This window comes from Perna viridis, chromosome 6, assembly GCF_037379345.1.
Source record: "Perna viridis isolate PV_CMFRI_1.1 ecotype Kerala chromosome 6, ASM3737934v1, whole genome shotgun sequence".
Lineage (NCBI taxonomy): Eukaryota > Metazoa > Mollusca > Bivalvia > Mytilida > Mytilidae > Perna > Perna viridis.
Window position 1 is genome coordinate 46,218,873 of NC_142450.1, and position 17,496 is coordinate 46,236,368.

The 17,496-nt window shown below is 32.4% G+C and overlaps 1 protein-coding gene and 1 long non-coding RNA gene across 12 annotated transcripts in view; one reads left to right on the plus strand and one right to left on the minus strand.

The window, feature by feature from the left end:
• Positions 1 to 17,496, minus strand: part of LOC148615273 (uncharacterized) — a 146,553-nt gene that overhangs the window by 24,303 nt on the left and 104,754 nt on the right. For all 11 annotated transcript variants that reach the window (XM_088590056.1, XM_088590053.1, XM_088590055.1 and 8 more), the window contains 3 exons: positions 15,331 to 15,441; positions 10,624 to 10,737; positions 4,480 to 4,571 (listed from right to left, as the gene is read on the minus strand). In XM_088590056.1, the coding sequence (XP_088446182.1) occupies positions 4,480 to 4,571; positions 10,624 to 10,737; positions 15,331 to 15,441 (317 nt within the window). The remainder of the gene's footprint in view (positions 1 to 4,479; positions 4,572 to 10,623; positions 10,738 to 15,330; positions 15,442 to 17,496) is intronic.
• LOC148615274 (uncharacterized) lies at positions 585 to 10,630 on the plus strand. Its single transcript, XR_015923857.1, has 3 exons — positions 585 to 1,027; positions 7,788 to 8,205; positions 8,696 to 10,630. It is a non-coding gene; the product is annotated as an uncharacterized LOC148615274 (long non-coding RNA).

The following is a 17,496-nucleotide window of genomic DNA, read 5'->3' on the forward strand; positions in this document are numbered from 1 at the left end:
TCTTTGATAAAACTATCTCAGCCATACCAGAATGCATTTCTTCTTTAGTAATAGCCTTTAGAAAATTATTTAAAATATTTATTACAATATTCAGTTACTCATGAGGGAGTTACTAAGATATCAGAACTGAGAACAGACAAAGCTATATGTTTCCGGAAAAAAAAATGTCCTCATGATTTCTTGTTGAAGAACAAAAACAATCTTCAAATCAACCTTGTAAACCATCATCCGTCACAATACTAGATAGGTCTTAAAACCACAGAAAACAATTCTAACAAATAAGACCATCCATTACCTAGAAGTACTCTAAACCATACTTATGTACTTCAAAGAAAAGGTGTTCTCCATTGTGTGAAAATTTCATTCATTAAGCTAAAAGAAGAGGAAAACAAGATATTAAGTCATTGAGAGCTGAACCTTGTGACATGCACCATAAAAATTCCATCGATCTTCATGATTCTTCTTACAGTATAGACGTGAGAAAACAACAAAGTGGCGTAAAAAGTTTTCATTCATCAGTGTGTTTTTTTTTAGTTTAATGTGACTATTTTTATTGGTCTAAGAAGGTGTGACATTTCATTATTCCTAGCCCATGTTTTAAACACAACTATTTTATATCATGTGAGAAAGTTTGGTTGGTCCTATATTTTAAACAGACAATAGTTTGATTTTAGACCATTAATCTAGATTTTGTGAAAACTTCATTGATAAAATTCCTTCAGGTTTGTGTAGGAGTTCCACTGAAAAGGAGAGGAGAGTTCATTCATATCCTAAATCATTTAACAAAATATTTCTGATTGGATAATCGTTTAAAAGCCTGTTGTACAAACACCGTAATACCTTTGTTATCGTACAAATCCAGGACATATTTTTCTTAAAACTTTCAAAGGAATAATACACACTTGAGAGATGAATGAATTAAAGAGGAGTATGTGTAAGAAAAAAAAACATGTTTTATCATTGTGGTGCAAAGCTAAACAATCTCTGGACTGGATTCCTTATCATTCACAATAGTAGCAGGATTTAAGTAACTAAAACGATGAGTATATATACGGTATAATTAGGTAGAGAGTCAGTCGTCAAGATTATCACAAAAATAGGATTGATGATATGAACAAATGATCCGATGAAACCTTTCTAAACCAAACCCTGAACTGTCTATAAAAAAGACTTAACAAGAGTCATTTCTTATCAGTTTCAATGCACCTTGAATCTGTGTAAACCAAACATCCCCCAAAAAATCCTTCAGTCTAAAAGTATAGATATACTAAGAAAGGTTTGCTTGTATATGTAAAGTTAAGAATATATGAAGAATAATATTAATTAACACTGAAGTACTGCTACAGACCAGTTCTTTAATAACATTACTAAATATACCAACAACAAGTAACAAAGAATTGCAGATTGTCACCTGCCTTAATCACTTAGCTCATATTAGATACACATTGATATCGTTCTAAACCACCAACATTTCACTGTACATTCTCATATTACATACACACTTAATCACAATGAAGCTAATGAGAACCACAACATTAAAACTATAATGAAAATATTTTCTGAAGAATAAAATGCAGATCAAAAGAACAAATCGGTAAGGTTCCAGTTTGGCGGAACCTTGATATAAACATGGGCAATTATCTTCACTTTAACTTTATAATTAGAAAATTAATCTGTCCAAAGACGGTTAAAGTTGTTACTCTGACCTAATGAGATTATGTTTATAAAGAACAAAATCTATTCTTTAAGAGGTGTTTTGAGAAGGTATTATGTACTGGTAGGTAAGAAGGCTTTTTATATGGGTAAGCCAATAAATTAATCTATATCAGTACATCAAGTTTATTTTCTGTCAACACTTTCTATTAGTAAAAGTAGGCCACAAAGAGGAATAACCCAATATATTATACCAATCACTGTAAACTGAAGAAATAACCCAAATTATTATACCCATCACTGCTCATGTAAACTGAAGGATCTCACAATATTGTACACTAATAGTAGAGAAGTCTAAGAATGATAAAAATATAGTTAAGGATCTCATATACTATGGGCCTCCAAAAATTCTGCAAGATGGGAGAAAGGGATTTCCTGGACATGAAACTGAAATATATCACATTGTCAGAATGGAAGATGAGAAAGGTCAGCCCGAGCAGAATAATTTGGGATATGAACTACGTTGCTCTGAGAGCTTTTCATCTACCACACATTATGGAGAAGTAACAAGCAAAGAGAATATGGAATTTCTCAGTATCATGTACAAGTAATGTACTCTTAACATGTTGAGTGTCAAGTATACAAAAACAGCACAATTTTAGTCCTTTCCAACAATGCTTCAAAGGTATACATAATTAATTCTGTTCACTAGTTCTCCCCGTTGAAAAGTCAATTTATTAACCAGTCCTTTCCATTTGAGAAAGTTAGTACCTTTAAAACACATCACTTAACCTCCAAACCCTCATTAACACAGAGCGAGTCACTAAAACTACAGCTATATATGCTGAGTAGGCAGTAATTTGCTGGTGAAAAATGGTCTATTTTCTCCAATTATTTTTACCACAATTCAACTAAAGAGCTTGAAATTAAAACTTTGGTAATTCTTGTTTTAAATATATAAAACAGGAGAGGTCTATATTGTGATGTTTAGAACAATATCTGCTGATCAAACAGGACAGAATTCCCTCCATCAATAGATAGTGTACCTACAAACAATAACAAGCATATAAAGTTCTAAGGTCTTGATCTATACAGATCATGTCATCCCAAATTTTGTTTCTCCAGTTACAATACAAATCCATTAAAGAAATCAAGGCCAAAATATAAACGCATGGTTGTAGTGGGATAATTTTATAAAATTACCTTAAATATTAACTTACTATCAAATCTGATAAAATAACCTATAAACAATGTAAATGAAATATAAGTAGCCCTAAGGTCGCAATATTTAATCAAATAATATAAAATTGAACACATGTTCTTAAATCTGAGTTCAATATTATTTCTAAACGGCTGACTTATATTTGCATGCAATATAAAATATTTCTGTAGATCAAATAAGTTGAGCTTTGTACTCAAAGTTATAAAACTAAGTAGTTGTCATAAGACTGAATTTCAGTCCATTGTAAATTCTATGAATAAAGTGAAACCATTTAATTTATTAATTGGCATCAAGAACATAATCAACTATGAATTAACAATGTGGTCCATTTAGCAGCAATTATATAGATGTCTAATGTAGGTAAGATCCATTCAATGTTGATATGTTAATTCTACAACTAAAAATGTGAAAGGGCCAGATGTTCAAAGTCAAAGACTGATGGAAGACAAAACATCATACTTAATACAGAATTTATAGTGTAAATGTTTATAATCATTCAAGAAAAGAGATATCTAATTCAGTTCACAAACAGCAAAGTCATCCCAATTATCTATGGTTAATAAAAGTTAAAATGGTGAGACAGAGAAAATAAATACAAAAGGAATAAATACCATTACAGAGTCAGTTATCAGTAGTATTAAGATGACCAAACATGGACAAAGGTACAGGAGCAACAACTTAGCACTACAGGTATGACTTTACTGGATGTTAAAATAGTAAGTGTATCATGGGATTGACAGCATAGTCACGATTCTAGGTAACCACAAAGTCTGATTGCAGTAAGCTGGAGATAGTAAAACTATACAAATCAGAGTGATTCAATTTATTAAGCCCAGTGGAACAAACCATCAACTATACATTAGGATGATGTGAAAAATTCCACGGTCTTACAGCAACTGAACACATCCACCCACCATTGAAAAGCTGGGATTAGTCTGGAGTAGATTTTGATTAAGTTTGCAGAACTTCTAACAGATTGTCAGTTTATCCTTACATCTTTTTGATAAAGTCCAAACATTTATGGTGTGTAAGGACTGATGATTATTTTGTTGACATATTTGGTCATCACCTTTAATTCATTGTAAATATTTATGTAAGATCATCCTTTGAACCCTTTACAACAGACAGGTTTTGGGATCATTTAGGATTTGTCTTCCTTTTAATAACTCTTTAAACTTATGAATAAGAAGATAAAAATGATGTAATAATCCAAGATTCAGTAAGTACGAAATGTTTTAAGGTAAAAACTTGAAACTAAGGAAGAGCACATCAGGAACAATTTGATACTGGTATATATATTGTACAAGCAAGGGTAAACTATGATGAAACTTGCTGCTGGCAAAATTATTTATTGGTTTTTGATGAGGTGAGAACAATAAGTTGAAACAAAAAATTAGGTAATCAAACGCACCCTATCCTGTTTGATACATAAAAAAGAAATGACATGCATTAACTAAATTTCAATTTACTTTTATCTGCTAATTTCATGGTTTTGTTGGCCTCAAGCTATATAAGTGTAGTTCATCTTTACCATTGAGTTAGAAAGCTAATTGGCAACTACAGTTCAACTAAACACACCCAAAATACTAATTATAAGTACATACCATAAATTACTAGAACTTTTAGATTTTCCCAGTGTTTTAAGAAGTACAGCACCTGGTGCAGATCTACGTCGCTTTGTTGAAGATGTCCTCTTCTGAAATATAATAAGGAAAATAACAGCACAGAACAATATTGTATCTTCTCTGAACTACTGCTATGACTGTCTTGTCATGATTAAGCACTATTTACATGGGAAAGCAGGGAACAGACAGAAAGACACCACAAAAATCCACTGCTTAAAAAAAAAAAAAATGTCAAAAAAATTGCAACAAACAAACTTAACTCATTCACTCGAATCATCAATATCTAACACATTTTAATTTTAATCCATACATGTACATCTAGTATTGAACCAACATGCTGCAACCGTTTCAACTTTACCATCCTAGCTACACATCAATAATGACACAGTGATAACATATCCAAAACACACTACTGAATACAATTATTTTTTTATTCAAAATAAAAATGTGACCTTAATCCTTTCTTATCTCCCTTACACAACAGTTCTACAATTAAAATCGCCCATAGTCAAAATCAACACCTACCCACTAACAATTTAAACTTTTTTTTTACAAAAATTTGTCAAAAAATCTGATTAACTTGAATCTGTTATCTTATATTTAGTAGATAATGACCATCTTACCTCCATTGTAAGAGAAAGATTCTTTATACTGAGGTAGACATTATGAACCAATGACCCGTTTACTTTTTACTTAGCCCTGAGATGTTTTGTTTAAAGAATCTCAAATAGTGATGAAATTGTGTAGGTCCCATCTTAAGCATTCTTTTTCCATTGTGTGGGACAACAAAAAAGATTTGAACATTAGAAAGAAACCCAAATCTACTGTTTCCATTTATAGTTTTAGAAATGAAATACAGTAACCAGTCTGGAATTTCAGTTTATGTTTTCAGTTGGAAGGAACAAAATATTCTTACATATTTGTAGGCTTATTGTTAAATATTCTATCATACAGAATGGTTTGAGAAATAAATATTGGTCAAAGTACAACATTACCGGTCATTACCGGTACATTAAATTGCTTCAGTTTAATGATGATGACTTTAAATACATTCAATGTTATTTTTATAAAACTATTCATGTGACTTCAATAGAATAAAATTTGGGATCATATTATACATCTGAATTGAACATTTGACATTGTTTTTTGCTGTCCAGGCTGAAATTGTGCTGAGATGATTATCTTTATTCTAAAATCTCATCAAGTTGAGCAGCCATATTTTCAGTATAAGATACAAGGTGTATTTCATTTTTCTAATTTTCAATATTCATCTCAATTTGCTTATACAAATGTCTTACAGGCTCATCTTTGCTCTTCAGTTTGCTAAGAACGTACAGTCATTCCCGGACTCTGTCCATCTACACCGACAGTGCTTCAATCTGACACTCATCCCCACTACAGTTACAGTGCTATGTGCTGACATTCAGTCCCTGACTCTCTGTACTGCTACACTGACAGAGCTTCATTCTGACAGTCAGTCCCTGACTCTCCATCCTTCTACACTGACAGTACTACTTGCTGACTCCATCCCTGTACACTGACAGAGCTTCATTCTCACAGTCAGTACCTGACTCTCTATCCCTCTACACTGACAGTGCTACTTGCTGACTCCCTCCCTGTACACTGACAGAGCTTCATTCTGACAGTCAGTCCCTGACTCTCCATCCCTCTACACTGACAGTGCTTCAATCTGACAATCAGTTTCTGATGGTCTGTCCCTCTGTACTGACAGTGCTTCACTCTGACAATCAATTTCTGACTCTCCATCCCTCTACACTAACAGGGCTTCATTCTGACACTCAGTCCCTGACTGTCTGTCCCTCTGCACTGACCGTGCTACATGCTGACATTTAGTCCCTGATTCACGTCCGTCTACACTGACAGTGCTTCATTCTGACACTCAGTCACTGACTGTCTGTCTCGCTGCACTGACAGTACTACATGCTGACATTCAGTCCATGACTCTACGTCCCTCTACACTGAACTGACAGTGCCCTATAGGCTCCCAGGTTCTTACCTTAACTTGTGTATGATATAATCCTCTGTCTATAGCTACGTAAGTTTTATTAGTATCTGTCCACATAATAGTTAAACCCATACCAACCAACAAACACAGAGACATTAATGTAATGTTCAGAAACTATTGGAGTATTCCATCTAAATCTATCTTTGTCATCATACTGAAGAATTGCTGAACCACTATGATAAGCTGAAGCCCACACACAACAATGATATAACACATATCAAAGAATGTGACAAAAAACTGGCGTGCCTTCGTAAGAGATAAAATAGAATCAAAATTCTTCATTGATTAACTTGTAGCAAAGATATTCACACAATTAAAAGTTACAATCATATAAATTCTAATACAGTAAGATATAAGTGAAATTCTTTATGCCTTCAAAAGAGGTATAAAAAGAATTCAAGCATCTGAGCACCAGTCAAGTAACTTGGAATGTCTTAGTAGAAAGTATATGTACAAAAATTCAAATACTTCAGGAGCTAATCAAAAACTGAAGTTACGAGTGAACGTTTTAATATTTTAATCTTGTCAGTGTAAAACCAACAAAGTAATGAAGGTTACAGATAACAGCCTATCTGAAGGAGACAATTTGTAGATTTGTCACTTGATGGTACTAGGTGTTGTTAGACAATCTTAATGTCACTTGATGGTACTAGGTGTTGTTAGATCCTCCTAATGTCACTTGGTGGCAGTAGGTGTTGTTGGACAATCCTAATGTCACTTGATGGTACTAGGTGTTGTTAGATCCTCCTAATGTCACTTGGTGGCAGTAGGTGTTGTTAGACAACCCTAATGTCACTTGATGGTACTAGGTGTTGTTAGATCCTCCTAATGTCACTTGATGGTACTAGGTGTTGTTAGATCCTCCTAATGTCACTTGATGGTACTAGGTGTTGTTAGACAATTCTTATGTCACTTGGTGATACTGCATGTTCTTCGACCCTCCTAATGTCACTTGGAGGTACAAGGTGTTGTGAGACCCTCCTAATGTCACTTGGAGGTACATGTACTAGATGTTGTTAGACCCTCCTAATGTCACTCGGAGGTACGTGTACTAGGTGTTCTTAGACAATCCTAATTTTATAAACCTGTAATACAATCTTAACTTTGTAGCATCATCATGGACTGGTCTCACAACTTGAACAAAGAACAAGACCATCATAAAAAGTCCTTCTAAATTGTGGGGGACAAGTTCTGGTGCATCTAACATCTCACAACTTGAACAAGGAACAAGACCATCATTAATAGTCCTTCTTACTTGTAGGGGACAAGGACTGGTACAACTAACATCTCACAACTTGAACAAGGAACAAAACCATCATTAACAGTCCTAGGACCGGTACATCTAACATGTCACAACTTGAACAAGAAACAATACCACCATTAATAGTCCTTCTTACTTGTGGGGGACAAGGACCGATGCATCTAACATCTCACAACTTGAACAAGGAACAAAGCCATCATTAATAGTCCTTCTTACTTGTGGGGGACAAGGACCGATGCATCTAACATCTCACAACTTGAACAAGGAACAAAGCCATCATTAACAGTCCTTCTTACTTGTGAGGGACAAGGACTGGTACAACTTGAACAGGAACAAAACTTTCATAAACAGCACAAGAAACAATGGCAGGTGTATCAAACCTAAAGCATAAACAACCCATCATATCAGCCATTGAAAGGTAGAGACACAAAATTATCAGTGTACTAGAGTGTTTTACTTTGCCTCTCGATGGAAAGGTGACTTCTAAAACCATCAGCAATAATATTTCTGTTATTCTTTTTGCAATAATATTTCTAGGCAGGTAATAGAGTTTAAAGTATTGTCCATAAGAGGACAACTTATACTCACATCAAACAATAGAAAGAACTATATGACAGCAAGCTAGCTTATACAAAATTATGATTTATAGACTAAAAGTTTATTTTTACTGAATGAACTTAAAAAAATGACAGTCAATCATAGCAACACCTTTAGAGTACATCCCAATACCACAAACATAAATATTAGCAAGTTGGCAATTATATGAGGCAGGTACAACCAATATTACTTGGACATGTACTTTTTTTATTCCATTCAGATGTGTGTTTGGGGGGGGGTAATGATTTGCTTCTTCAAGACAGTCTTAGATCTCTAGATGTCAATTATAATCCTTTAATTCCAAATTACAGATAGCACTACTGTCTAAAGCTGTCTTAATGGTAGTACATTGGAACAAATATGCTTAGCCATACTGGTTGATGTGTAAAATAACAAAACAAAGAACTTGAGACTTCAAACATTGAATATACTGATCAGGACTAACAAGGAATCAAAGGGTGTATTCAGAGGCTATCACTGAAATACCAGGTTCTCAAATCATACTGAATGACCAAAATAAGCTAACATATATCTGACACTGTACTCTGTTAGTTTACAGAATAAGTCATATACAACAGAAACTTTGTGTAATAAGTTTATATACAGACAATCTAAATGTCATATTATCACATTATATTCCATTGTTATCCATCACACTCTTAGCCTTAACAGTACCTTGTTTTGAAATCATTTCTTAATCACAAAAAATGTTCTAAAAATACATGGCTATAAATCATAATGAAGCCATGAAGAGCCATAACATCAATCATGGAAGGTTTCACAGAAAGTGTAGACATTAGTTACAACTCACCTTTATACAATTACAGCCTTTGTTATGTCACTAAATTCATTCTTAATCCAGTAATTGAAACAATTTTCACTTCTTTCTGTTTACCAATGGTACAATTTGTCTTTGAATCTCACCAACATTACCAAATAAAACACAACAACCAATGAATATCCGATTGACCTTTTGACAAGGTAGGCCGAGACAACAGTGTTTACAAAGGCACTATAATATTCAATATAATTTGAGCATTTAACGGTACATATTCAGTTTTGATGAATATCTCTGTACTTCTTTAAATCCTAAGTAAGCACTCGATCATGAGGTTTTTGAAATATGATGTGACAGCTATGGCCTTCAATATTTAATTTCTCCTATCACAAAACATTCAAGAAAAATGTTTTATTAGATTGAATTATTTCTCCAAGATGAAGTTACAGATAATGGAGTCTGTCACCATTCAATACCAAATCCATTCTAAATGAACTATACATCAAACTTATTGTAGATTATAAAAACTGCATTTCCTTGAGCCAAAATACACATATTAATCCATTTAATATGAAATCTTACAGATTAAAATTGGTTGGTATTCCATGTAACCTTTAAACAAACGATTCTGAGACCATAAACAATTAGTTCAAGTGCCTCGTGGCGGCACTTTAATGGATTAAAATCAATTCTTTAATTTGAACAAATGAAAACTTAAATTGAAAGAATTATGGCAATATTATTCCGAAAAATTTCTGCTATTCAAAACGTTCGCTACTAAATGTATAGAACAATGAAGAAAGTAGTCATTGAGAAAGAATTTACATTTTCTATAGGACTCAGGCCCCTAGTCATGTAGATATTATAATTGATATATGGTAGAAAGTGTCAACATTTTATGACAATAGCAATATCTTGTAAATACAGGATTTCCATACAAAATATAGTTTAATTTTATGCTAACATTATGCTATAAAATGTTTTACATTAAACATTACTTTCTTACCGACCAAAGCATATAACACAACTACACTCCAACAATAAATCATAATTCCTTTGTTTTATGAAGATTCTGAGAAATGATTGACTTTACCTATCTTTGACCAAAACTATATCAAACACTGGGTATAAAACTAAGGACCAACCAAAGTGACCAGATATGTCCTATAGGGCTATAAATACAACACTCAAAGACTACCACATCAATCAGGATCAGTAAGATCAATACTATTAACTCAAACATCATTAAGATCTACTTTTGTTTTAACAATAGCATCAGTATTAGTTGCTTTGTTTGTAGCAACTCCTATAATCTTAGTCATTAAGAAACTATATTAATTAACAGTAATTCTAAATGACCTCTTTAAAGCATTTACTTTTTTAAATTATAAGTTTTTTCCCCAAACCCCTATTGACTGTCCCACCATTTTGGATTAACTTTCCGTTACCATGGAAACCTACCTGTTGCTTTTCGTCATTGAGCTGTAAGTCATCGTTAGGAAACCGTAACTGAATGCTATCCATCTTTGTTTGGTTTTCAGTGGTCCCCAGTTCATCCTCATGTTCTTTTACCATCTAAAAACAGAATTTATAGTTCTAAGGATATCATTAACTTCTAAGGCTCTACTTGACATATACTGTACTGGTCAATATAATTCATGTCAAGAGGATGATATTAACCTTGGATATTTCCCTCCATCAATATTGATTGTTATATATATATCAAAATAATAATTAACCCACTTTTATCACAATTATACTTAAAAACAAAATCTTAAAATGTAGCTTAAATAATTTACCATTCTGTAAAAAATGTCTGCCCAATAAAAATTTATCCAAATATTTATATATTTATCATTGTGACTTCATTGCGACATTTAAAAATTGACATTTGACATTTATCATTACAAAATCATCCGTAATTGGACAAACAAAAATATTTTTACTGATCTGACCAAACAGGTGTAAAATAGAGAGGTACATTTCACATGATACTGTTCCATAAAATTAATGGATGTACCCAACAGGTACATCACCATGAAATAATTCGAACTTGTGAGTTCCGCCAAAAACTTAATGCCTAAATAATTACAGAAGTTATCCAAAAATATAGGGTTATTTCAACCTCGTCACAGACATTTTGTTATAAAAGTTAGTAATAAAAACATAGAAGCATTGAAAAAGACCAGCAAAAACCATAAAAAAAACAACAAATCAGAAGTTGATATTCATAAATGCATTTCTGCTCCAAAAATCAAGGGTCACTCTCAGTGACTATATTTGTAATGACAGTTGCTGCTCAGTAAAAGGATATGGAAGATTCATAACTGATAGAAGTGCAAAATAAAGTTTGTATCATTACTGGAAAGAAATTGAATCAACAGCTTCAGATGACAGTGAAAATAGAAATAAAAATATAAAAGTATCTATCAAAATAACAAAACAAAAAGCACCCCATCCCTGAATAAATGTACTTCTTTGTTATCATAGAAATCATAACTGATATCCAAGAATTCTAAGGCTTTCAAATACATACAAACTTGTGACAGCAACATATTCATCAAATAAAAAAAGAGACCTAACACCCCAAGAGGAACATGGAAATTCTTCTACTAAAATAAACATGTTAATTACTATGAATTAGAAGAGCCTCGAGAGGACAAATACACAGAATACCAACCATCAGATCATACAACTTGAGGACTGTTCAACAATAAAATTAGGACAATACCCATGTCACAACTTCACTGACTATGTGACTAACAGGATATAATCTGGACATGTTGACATCAGACTGAAACCTGGCCAAATAGAGTACCAGGTGAAATGACTATGTACCATCATATAAGGGATAAACCCTGGTCAAATACAATATAATACAGACCAACAATAATTTCCACAACATACACAATACAGACCTCCAATAAACAAAGAGGATAATCTGACAAGGTGCTAACAGTGATTCAGCCAAAACTACAGACACCATTAGATGTAGGGTGAATGACCAAAGATAAGGTATGAATATGACACCTCTTTTCTATCTTAATCTGTTTAATAATTATATATACAGTATACTAATCTGTTATGGACAAACTGATCAGTGAATGTCACTTCATATGTGGTCCATACATTTTTCTGGTGGGATCTTGGTATTTTAATTGTTGGACACTGTTCAATTCCTTATCAAATTATATTTGGAATTCACAAAAACATGCATTTATGAAACTTATGGCTGAGCTTAATTTGCAATTAAATATTTTGCCAACAGTTTGACCAGTGCCTTAACATTCATAGCAGTCATAATGAAACCAAATATTTTTGTTTGTGTCAGGTGATAAATCCTATCTGGGAGCACATGTGTAATTACAAACACTCACTTCTATGAAGACCATATAAAAGTTTTTTTCTTAGAAGACTAAGAAGACACTAAAAGTTTTTCCTGAAGCGTATTTGGCATGCCACAAATGTTAACAATGTTTATGTTAATGAAACATGATTCTTGGAAGATACATTTTGTGGTCAACTTTTTGACTATTAATTGCTACTTATCTGCAGTAAGCTATGTAATGCAACATTGTTCAATAGGAGAAATTTATCAAAATAAATAAACATTTTATCAATCATATTTCTGGAACATTAACCAGCCAAGGACCACCCTACAGCATAAACAGTTTATTTCTGTGACAGGCCTCTTTGTAAAGTATCAGTATTAAAATGATATTGCCATTTTGAAGTATACATAAAGAGTTATTATGTTGTTAAAGATTTTTTATGAATACTTTATGAATAAATCAATAAAGGGCATGCCCATCTCTATTCACAACTATGTGGCCGTGACTTTGAAAAATAATATGCTCATCATGGACGATTTTTTGTGATGCTATGATGATAGTAACAGATTTGTACATTCATGATTCAGCAACACAATTGTCTGACACAACTACCCCCTCGATGAGACAAATGGACAAGACCTGATTGGTAAAATTTCAATAAGTCTTGCCAAATATTATACCAAAATATGTTCATCAATTCATTTAATTCATTACAACTTAGTTAAACTACCAAGTCAGGTGGAAAATCATCTATTAGGTGCATTGTCATCAGAAGAATATGGAAGAGTACTTAGTAACCAAAGTCCAATGGTGTAGAACTTATTCTCTAATGCATCACATCCATCACGTATACCATACAACTTATCAGAATATTATCAGCCAAAAAAAAAACCCAAACATTAGAACCATGGAGTTCAATATCCTCATAGATAGAAACAATAACTAATATAGACCACATCATTGGTACTCTGTTGCTGATCTTAACCACTAAATCTGAATATCAGGGTTCATGGATTACTTATTTAAAACCACAACACTTTCCTGGGCTGATACAAATAACAGATTTTTGAGTAAGGCAGTGCAAACTTCATTGTGAAAGTAAATCACCATTTTAGAACATAAACTTAACAAACCACCATGTAACTTATAGCCTTACGGTTCAACAACAAATCATTGACCTCCCATCAATCAGAATTATATAACCACAAACTAAAGGCATTTTTTTTTTATAGGATGTGGTTTCATGAGTCAAACCAATTTTATAGAATTCATTCCTTGATAAAAATTTCTCTCTTTGCCACAAATCACTTTAAAGAGCTATCACACCTCCATGATGTAGTAAAAATCTTGCCAATTCTTTACTTGGTATTATAAATCAAAATGAAGGAAGGAAATATTTGACCAAAGAGGAAGAGATTGTTCATCTTTATTTACCATTATAAAGTAGCTTTGATAACTTATACTTATTTTACTTCTGAGGAAATAGAATCATATTATATATTAACATGTCCATGTAGAACAGTACTATTTTCCCCATCAACAATCTAAGTGAAACTTAAAAATACACCCTTTAAAACAATGATGGAGATATAAACTGACTTTTTTCTACTTTTCCTAACTAAAAGTCTGACCTAAGTTTAGCTATAACTGTTTACTTTTTTTCCTATTTTAAGCAAAGATTAAAAAAAATCATACAACTTACATAAAATTGTTTTCAAAAAGCATAATGCAATTTTGACAAGTAGAATAATGTTTTTAAAAGTCTGCAATTAATATAAGATTTTGAATATCAGCACAATGTGTCCACTCCTAGTGTCAGGAAGTATTTACCAATGCATGGTGCAAAAAAAACCCAATCTAAAATAATGAGAAACAGTACCCATATCAAAGAAAAATGCCCTACTTAAAGCTTTATAAATATGAAAGTTCAATATCATTAGGATCAACACTTTACACTTAAGTCCAAGTAACAATGTTCAACATATAATATAGCAGTTCTCATTAAGACTTCCAATACTGACAATTCATGGTCAAATTTCAAAAAAATTAAAACTACATAGCAAGAGAAGCAAGTTGACTGACTCTTCAGTCATTTGTATAAAACTTTCATTGTGTGTGAAATAACATTTTCTTAGGACAAATCTAGGGGTATAAAATTACTGTCGGCAATATATGTTGGTAAACATTTAAAGGAAAATAGGTATACAGGCTGGATACAACATACATCATATAAATATAATTTCTTAATTACCATAACGAGTCCAATTACATGCCACAGGCCTTGACAATATCATAATGAATGAAAGACACATTCAATTCTCATAGTTATTTTAAAAAAAGAAAAGGTTTCAAAAATATGTTTACATCAAGCGTAATGAATCAAACATAATGAGAGAGTCAATGAAACAAAATGATTTATTTGTCACTAGCCAATACAACAACAATTTCTAGCATGAAAAAAATGATGAACATACATGACAAACAACAACTTTTCACTGCGAAGAAAAACCAATTTGGTAAAGGACAAATTAAAGAGGTCAATGAATGCAGATACTATAATATGATAATAAAACTGGAAATTATATATACAATCTTAGGATGCATGACCTGATTTGATGAAGATACATGATAACCAAGAAAAAAAAGTTTGCATAGAGGCTGTCGACTATCTAGACCAGTCCATTAAACCCTATTCCAGTCCTGGAACAAAATTTATCAACCAAACAGGTGTTATTGCTAAGTATTAAAACAATAGATTTATCAAATTGTACTTATAATTTTAAAAAAGTAATTTGTGACTTCAATACAGTTTTTTATTGAAATAAAATAATCTTACATTTTTTACACGTGTGGATGCTCGACTGAGTTCCTCATAATCTGGATGTCCAGCGTCTGTTTCATCGAGGAGATCATTCAAGTATTTATCATATTCAGGGATTCTCTGTACCTGCAAAACAAACAACCATAATTCAGTAGTCATATCTCAATACATGTAAGAAAAGAAGAAAACAAGCAGCCAATGCTTGCCATGCTTGTGCTGCTGTTTTTTCAACAATCTGCAACCCAGAGGTGGCAAGGAGAACTGTTAAAAAATAATCAACGGTGTCATGAACTCACCTACTCCCTGCATTAAGGCAAATAAATAGTGATTAAGATAAAGTTAATTTCAGACCAATGTCCAGTGTAATATCACTGGCCACTGATGGCCAACCAAAAAAACAAAGAGAGGAGAAAGCAAGCGTTTACCATTGTTTAGATGAATTAATGAACCTTCTATATGCAGGTACAATGAGGTCTGCAGGTCTTCTTAATCTCTGGGTTACAGGTATGAAGACTAATCATGGCAGGGAACTCAATCAATAATAACATCACTAAGGGTTTTGAACATTTTATGATTAAAAAATTAAATTAGATTCATCAGACTGAACAGATTAAAATTGACAATTACTGGACTTACCGGTACTAATTAGGAACTTTAAAACAGATTTCCTCATTTGTTTACAATATTTCTACCTCCAATACAGAAGATTTTTTAAGGGATGAGTGAATGTGAAAAGAATAGGATATTTCAGGATTGGTATAGTGTGACAAAACCACTGAATCAATTCCAGTTTTTACCTGTAATTTTTGAACAGGTGACATATTTCATCACTATTACTCCAGTGCTAAAAATCTTTTGTACTAAAGTTGTAACAAATATTTTGAGGAAACGCAAATACAATTTACTGTCTACCTCTAATTAGACTTGTATATAGAGAGTTCAAACAGGTGAATGGGGTGATCCTTGAGATATTATTTAAATGTTTGTGAGAAAATAAGTCAACACTATAGATAAAACATGTAAGAATCGAATGGCCCTTGAATTAAAAAAATAAAGCCCTTCCAACAACAAGAACAATTCAGGATTAACATGGCCCTACCATGAATCATCTATCCCAATAAAATCAGATTATAATCTCTTGATCAAATTTGATTAAATTTGAGAATATTTTTGGGAATAAATATGGGCTAAAGACCTAGGCTGCCCTAAATTAAAGTACAAAGATATTGATAAGAACTACTACAATGAAACTGCAAGTTTCCCAGGCTGTATGTTACACATATTGCAATGACTCCTAACCCTCAATGCTAAGCAGTATATTCAGCAAATCTAATGTTATTTCAATAAATTCAGTCACTTATGAAACAATTTACCCAAATGAGGCTATGAAAATAACCTTATAATGAGCTTTCATGGTATAATTATACCTGCATACTATTTATTACAGTTTTTATCAATAACAAATACTGCTGGTGTTCTCATGAAGCTAAATAGTTTTATAAACAATCCTACCATGGATTTTATATCCTGTCAACATTAAAGAAACCTTCCTGTCATGTAACTGATCTAGGAATCAAGGACTTGTCCTGTCTCTGGGGACAGAACTCTTCACGTCAATAAAATATAATCAGCCAATTTTCTCTTTCATCTGTACAAGAAAACCCAAATTTTCTCGGATATAAAGTGGTAATAGCAATTGTCCATTAATAGGTTGATGATAGCGACTATAATAAGATTACAGGCTCAACCCATCACCTTCACCGATAATAATTGTATTACTGACGTCACACGTCACAATACATCAGAAAACTATTCCAAATTCATGCCTATAAGAACCCTATATTTATTACAGAAAGGATAACCAATGAATTCAAATTTTAATCGTCAGGTTTGATAACTTAGTAAGGATTTGAATTCTATTTGTGAAATTGGTAATTTAGATTACTTCATGTGGTATCTAGCACTTTAGGTATATTTTATAAGATATGATTTTATTTTCTCTCGTCACTAAGACACCAATCATCTTAAAATTGTGTAGAATGAATTCTTAATATAGGGTAGGTTAGATAAAGTGGACAATTTCTTCCCTACCATAATCAAAATTTAATCTTTATATATCAAGGAAATAAGAAAATGTACTAAGTCTACCAAAAAGAAAAGATTAGACTAAGTAGGTACCAA